Below are 7,074 nucleotides of genomic sequence, written 5' to 3' on the forward strand. Positions count from 1 at the left end.
CAGGCAACTGCAGATGCTGCAGTCTACAGCAACATGGGGCCATGGGAACAAGACCCCACTGATGCCTCTTGGAGGACTAGCAATGGAACTGGGTCATGAACCTAAACAGCCCTCACTCCTCAATGAACTGGGCAAAAACTGCTGGTTCTGGAGGAAATCTCCTCCATTATTGATCTCAGAAAGGATATGGGACCATCTCTGAGCACATCTGCTCCTACAGGCAGTCTGCCTCCCTGATGTCCATCATGTATAACCCCATCAAGGCTTCCTACTCACCCTATTAAGCTTTGGACTGGACTTGTGCAGGAAGGAGCTCCTCGAGTTTCTCCTGGCTTTGACTTTACACTGGGAACACAGGGCTTGGAATGAAACTCAGGGGACGTCCATGGAAATGTCTCACTATTGCAGTCTGGGATAGAAACTGGGGGTCAGAATAAAGCTGCTTGACATATATACTGATATACTGGTAACCTTGGAATTTACTAAGAGATAGAAAGTACAGCAGCTAGTTGGCATATGCTCATGTCCCTTCTGATGCTGGGAACTCTGTGTGTAGTCAGCATCAGATGGACCTCTGTGTCAGGCTACATGGTACACTGCACAGAATCCTGTCTGTGTCAAGGTTCAACATACATCGGGATGTCTGGGTCAGTTATACATGAGTTTCGTTACAATCATTAACCATGTCCTATCTGACAGGTGGTATGCACTTATCTACCTGATGTGCACCTAGGTGGTGTGGTGGTAGTATATGGGTTCGACAGTGTATGCATAGATCAGCTCAACACTATAAGCTAGCCAAGAGTCTAATATGCATACTAGTGCTATGAGGTTATACAGCAGCCACTTATGCTAACATACGGGTATCTGCATAGCTATGGCCTATGTACAGGGTCTACTCAAAATCACTATCTCCTCATAACCTTCCAGAGTGGTCCACTGCACTCACTCTGATGGTGAGGACCCAGCAGGGCAGGCTTTAGGCCCTCTTTGCCAGGCGGATTAAAACACACTGCAGTGCCAGCACTCTCCCCTCCATGTCCCATTCCTCTGTGCCATAACACAGAAGATGGACCCTGTGAGCAGAGACAGACTGGGATGTGGGCAGCACCTCTGCGCATGTCTCTGCTCCTCTCAACCCATTCAAATGCCAGTCACCCCTGTCCAGTCCCAGCCCAGGGCCAAGCTGACACTTATCCTACACAGCTCCAGTCCCCCAGCTCCTCTCTTCCCTGCTTGCCTCACTCCCATGTCACTCAAAGGGACATACAGCCCTTCTGCAGTTCAGTTAACCCTTTGTTATTACCAAAGGGAACTCTGTCAACACCACTGGCCAACCCAAGAGGGAATCACAGCTGGGGAGGCTGGAGGTGAGGCTCAGGGTGTGGAGGCAGGGGGCAATTATTTGGGGTACGGACCATACCATTGCCCCAGTATAGGCCTGAGGAGGCTTGCATGTCCACGGAATGGGTCAGACTCTGTAGAACATGGAGTGGCTTCAGACCTACAGGTGAGGGAAATGTTGCTGTCTCTTAGAGCTTTGACTGTCCCATTCCCCTCCCCCCCAACTAGCTCCCACCCCTGCCCCAATGAAAGACATCATGGATGATCCAGCTTTTAGGAGAACATTTAAGTGGGAAGAGAGCAGGCTTGTGCCAGGTGGCAGACAATAAACAGGGAACGGGAGTCTTTGGGGTTCGGGGTCACCAGGAGATGAGGCCAGGTGGGAGGAAATAGTCCCTGAAGTGGCAAAAAAGGGAAGCCAAGTCAGTTTCCTGCTGTTGCAGTCCGTGAGTTCACCAAACCTCCCCCACAACCATGAGGAAGGCGCAGCATGGACACTTCCCCATGGCTGATCTCAGTGTCATCTCCCCCCCCACCGCCACCCCCCCGCACCACTGCCCCCATTTCACAAGGGCCAAGAGGAAGCCATTTCCCCATCAAGTGACCCAGAGTCAAGGAAGAGAAACCAAAAGCCCCAACAGATTTACCCCTCAGGTCCACAGAAGCCTAAGACCAGGTCATTGTGGATGCACAGTCCTGAGGGGGTGACTGGGACGTTCTGGGACCAGTTCAACCATCCAAGCCCTGCACTGGGGGGCTCCTCCACACGAGCTGTGGGACAGGAAGTGGCTTGTGACAATCAGGACTTGCCGGGACACAGCAAGAAGCCGTGCAGCTGCAAGAGAACAGACTCAGCGTTTCCCCCCCAACCCTTCCTCCTGAGCAAGCCCTGCTTAAGCCAGGGACAGAGGGAGCTAAGAGGGACTGCGATGCTGCCTGTGACCCACATCCTAGCCTTTGGTGAGTGCCAGTGGTTGTGTGGGCTCCCAGAGGGGACACGAGGTGCCTTGAGCCTCCGACAGAGATGTTACGGGGCCATTTCTCTTGCAGGTGCTTGGTTGGTGGTGCAGAGCATGACTGCCACAAGTGAGTAACATGAGGAGGGAGATGGGGAGCTTGGACACATATCAAAACCCCTGTCTCCTTCCTGGGGCCCTGCCCCAGCCCCACTGCACCAAACTCACCATTGTGTGGAGATGGGGCCTGGAGCTGGCTCCACGCTCGCAGCAGGGCAGCTGGGCTCCAGAGCACTCCATGTCTGTCTGGCAGCATCTCTCTCACTGCAGGTGACCCCAATGTAACCATCTACCTGCAGCCGCCTGGGGTGATCCCACTGGGAGGCTCTACCACCATCCACTGTGAGTGCCAGTACAATGGTGGGAGCTTTGTGCTGTACAGGAACGGGCACCAGTTCCGCAGTCTGAAGACGCGTGGCAGCAGGGCTGAGTTCTCCATTTCCAATGCCACCCGAAGTTTCTCGGGTCCCTACAGCTGCCATTACCTGCATGGAGATGATGGTGCTGTGCTGGCTCGCAGTGACACCTTGGAGGTCCTGGTGGAAGGTGAGGGATGTGTCGTGGCCACTCCAACACCCTCCAAGCCAGGGGAAGCACTGGGCATCTTGGCTTCCCTGTCTGCATGACAGGAAGAGTTTTTCCCCTCTTCCCTGACTTGGAGAGGCGATGACCGCCTCTGCCTTAGTGAGGTGGTGGCATCACGGAGACCCCACAAGGCTTCCAGCACCACATCTCTCCCCACAGAGCTCCAGGGCCCCAAACCTGTCCTTTCCATCCTGCCCGGGCATGAGGTGGCTGCAGGGTCTGATGTGCTACTACGTTGCATCTTCCCGTACGCCAATGCCATCTGTTTCCTGTACCTGGAGGGCCAGGCTGGGACACTCCACAACTTCCCTGAGAAGGAGGCCAAATTCTACCTCTCCCAGGTGGAGCAGGGCAATGGGGGCCGCTACAGCTGCCAGTGCTACACCAAAGGGACCCCGCCAAAATGGTCTAGCACCAGTGAGTACTTGGAGCTGGTCGTGAGAGGTGAGACCCCCCCCCATCTCATCCTACCCTCTTTTTCCTCACTAGAATCTGCCACATCCTGGGGGAGCTAGAAAACAGGAGGTGGGGGAAAGAGAGCAGCTGAAATAGGGCCCCAAGCAGAGGTTTACAGCTTCCTCCAGATGTTTTTGAGGCTTGCCAACTCCTCAGAGACCCTATAGACATGGTGCTGCTGAGACACCAGTGGGGGGGGAGGTTAGGGGAAGGGCTTGGGGTCAATCCCAAAGAGCAATGGGGTCTGATCCAGCTCTGAGAGGCTGTCATGTTTGCTTATGCTCAGAGTCACAGCTTCCCAGCCCCTCCATCTCTGTGACGCCTCCAGATGGAGCCATCCTAGGGACACCGGCCACAATCCACTGCAAGTGTCCCTGCCAGGGGACAGCCATGCTGCTGTACAAGGCTGGGGACACCAGCGCTCGACAAACAGCCCAGCTGGCCAGGGATGTGGCAACATTCACCATCGCCCGTGTAGACAAGGAAGATGGAGGCACCTACACCTGCCGCTATGGGAATGAGTCCGACCCCAGCAGCCTGTCACAGTCCAGCCACTCCGTAGAGCTACTAGTAAGAGGTGAGAGGGGTGAAACACAGCCATGACCCCATTGTTGGGCTTGGGGATTGGTGGAGACATCAGGAGCTGTCCTGAGCCCCAGAGATGCTCAAAACACATGGGCTTTGGGCTGGGGGACTGCCTCCACCAGCACTGAGGGGATGTTCTGCATTGGGGCAGCTCAGGGTGGCCATGGGGTGATGAAAGGGCTGCTTGTACTTCTCCAACTGTCCCATGTGTTCCTCCTGGCAGATCCTGGCCTGGCCAGGCCCAGCCTGTTCCTAGAGCCACTGAGCCATGTCCAACCAGGGACCAATGTCACCCTGTTGTGCACTGGTGTGGGCCAGAATGCCCAGGTTTACTTCTGGAGGGACAGGGAGATGGTAAAGAACACAGAGCCAGAGGGGGATGTGGCCACCTTTGTGCTGCCCCATGTGATGGGACACCATGGGGGCACCTACGCCTGCACCTACCACCCCCGGCAGCAGCCGTACCTCTCATCAGAGCTCAGCAGCACCGTCTGGCTGGTGGTGGCAGGTGAGGGCAGGTTCCATGTTCTTGGCATCCTCTGTGGCCTCAGCGCCAGGACACACCACGAAGGGTGACAGGTCAGAGAGTGGGTGGGGGGAGTCACAGTGGGGCAGGGAGCGGGGACAGGGGAGACAGAGGCAGTTAGGAGCCCTTGGGGTTCCCCTTGGCTCCCTATAAACTTCCCTGTATCCCCCTTTAGCCCAGGAGACCCCCAGGGTGTCCCATTGTTCACATGGGTCTGTTTGCCCTGGGAGCCCCATGTGTCCCTGCTTTGTCCTCTGGGGTCCCGTTGCCCCCATGGGGCCCCTTTGCTCTGGAAGCTCTCTGGGGTTTGTCCCTTTGCCCTGGGACCCCAATGACTGTCCCTTCCTATACCCTGCAGACTACACCTGGGGCAACACTGTGCGCCTGGCCCTGGGTGCCGGGATCCTGGTCCTGCTGGGGCTGATTGTGGCTGAGGCCATGCACAGCCACAGGCCCACACCTGCACACCTGAGTCCCCTCTAGAATGGAACAGAGCTAACCTCCAAATCATCAGGAGAGAAGGTGATGCTGCCATGGCCACGCAGGCTGGAGGCGGCCCGCATGCTCCCTGCATGGGGAGCTCCAAGTAACTACCATCATCTGAACTGTGACCAGTAAACGGATGCTGGTATTCCCCTTCCACCTCCTGACAGTGCAATAAACCAGCCCTTCCCAATCCCATTGCTTCCAGCAGCTGCCTTTGTGGGACAGGAAAGTTTTGGGGTGGATGTTTGGACCTGTATGGCCTGGGTACCCTCACTCCAAGACAGTGCAGGGACCCCTCCCACCCCATGGCAGCACAGGGCCCCCATCCAGTGGTGGCACAGGGACCCCCACCCCAGGGCAGGGTAGTGTGGGCACCAAAGAGGAGAGGAAGGGCCAACCCTAGGACAGCCCCAGATGCAGTGGCTGCTGCACAGGGCCATACGACATATTCAGCACCTGACATGGCAGCCCCCCAGGGCCCCATACAGGCCAGGCCACCATGGCCCAGGCCCCTTTGTTCCCTCACACCACAGGACTGCAGATCCCTACCCCCGCAGAGGCTTCGTCCTGCCACACCCTTCCATCCCCCACTTCCTGGTCTCTGTGTTGTGGTCCAACTCCACCTTGGGCACTCTAGGAGCAGAGGAGTTGCCTCTCTTTCCTCTAGAGGTGGTGCCGATTGGCCACTGGCAGCCTGGGGGCGGGGCTCAGGGGTAGGGCGGCCACAGCAGTGGGGCGGGGCATGGAGGCAGGGTCCCAGGGTGGGGCGGGGCTAGGGGCAGAGCCACAGGGCAGGCTCCCCACCCCCCCCAACCTCAATTTCCGTTGTGGCCGAAGGCGGATGCAGTCATTTCCCTTGCTCCACTTCACATCTTCCCTGTGCACGGCTCAGGGCTGAGTAACCAGTCTCCAGCTGTGCGTAATTCCATTATTCACATTTATTTATTGTTATTTTGAAACACTGACAAAACACACCACATACTGATCTATATATATAAATTTATTTTTGTACAAACATAAATTTATATATATAAGATCTTTAAACCTCTGTATACTCAGGACACAAGTTCTGGAATAGCTGCACTGGCTACAATAGTATTTCCATTATGAAAACACAAAGAGGAGGTGCAAATATCAAAAAAATCAAGAAATAGAAATTAGAAACAAGTGCAAAATGAATGAAAGTGCAAAAAAGCTTTGTCATCACAAACACGCTTCTTCCAAAATGCAATTCCCTTTTCCTCCCACCAGGTAACAGCAAGCCCCAAGCCCCAGAAGGGGGGGGAGGGGAGGAGAGGGGAGGGGCGACAGACCCGAGCTGCAGCTGGTTGGCTGTTTCCCTTCTCTTTGCATTCAGTATGCCCCCTCCTCCCAAGAAAGGAAGGAGTGAGGGAGAACAGCAGAGAAGCTGCTAAGTCACCTCTCCATGCGGCTGCCTCCTCTTCTGGCAGTCCCTTGATTGCACTCAAGTCCATAGATTTGCCTTGGCAGAGGCAGCTGCCGTAAGCCATCATCCCTCTCAGACAATTTGGATTTTTTTTCTTCTTTTTTTAAACAGTGCTTGTGATTGATGAAAAAATTGCTCAGGCCTCCTGGAGCAAGAGAGAGGCAGCCAGCCACACTCTGGCCAGATAAGGTCCAGTTCCTCACTGAGCCTCAGGCCCACCCTTTTCTTTGCAGGAAGAGACCTTGGGCTCTCACTGAAGCGCTAAACACCCTCCTGGGAGGCTCAGACTGCTCACATGCACCCAGAGCCATCCCCAGACCCGCTGCCCAGGCAGACACTCTGGCACCTGAGGCCTGGGCTGGAGGGGCAGTGATGCTGCAGCACTCACCACAGGGCAGGAAGTCTCCCATGGCTCCAGTTAAGCCAACGCCACCTCTGGCAGCACAGGTGGGGCTGTGGGAGCACAGGCTTCAGGGGCCTCCACTCAGAAATATATTTAAAAAATCCTTCATGAACTGAAAAACTTGGGCTGTTGTCACATCTCTTGGAAAGAGCCTCCAGAAGATCTGCTGGCCAGCTTCAGTCCTAGCGTCTGCTCCAGCTCCTTGCTGACACGGCAGTGGAGGTGT

General features: G+C 55.6%; 1 protein-coding gene across 3 annotated transcripts; it reads left to right on the top strand.

Moving 5' to 3' along the window:
- The first annotated feature begins 1,965 nt into the window (after nt 1–1,965).
- Nucleotides 1,966–5,197, top strand: LOC112968464 (immunoglobulin superfamily member 1-like). 3 transcript variants are annotated; one of them, XM_026070753.1, is made up of 7 exons: nt 1,966–2,304; nt 2,395–2,430; nt 2,631–2,906; nt 3,105–3,389; nt 3,688–3,978; nt 4,210–4,494; nt 4,871–5,197. In XM_026070753.1, the coding sequence occupies exons 1-7, from the start codon at nt 2,031–2,033 to the stop codon at nt 4,993–4,995; spliced, it is 1,572 nt and encodes a 523-aa protein (XP_025926538.1). In that variant the 5' UTR covers nt 1,966–2,030; the 3' UTR covers nt 4,996–5,197. The 3 variants fall into 3 exon arrangements, with proteins under 3 accessions (XP_025926538.1, XP_025926539.1, XP_025926540.1); XM_026070754.1 differs by having other exon boundaries at nt 3,105–3,362; XM_026070755.1 differs by lacking the exon at nt 4,210–4,494.
- Nucleotides 5,198–7,074: the final 1,877 nt, after the last annotated feature.

This window comes from Apteryx rowi, unplaced genomic scaffold, assembly GCF_003343035.1.
Source record: "Apteryx rowi isolate R43461 unplaced genomic scaffold, aptRow1 scaffold_318, whole genome shotgun sequence".
NCBI classification, from domain to species: Eukaryota; Metazoa; Chordata; class Aves; order Apterygiformes; family Apterygidae; genus Apteryx; species Apteryx rowi.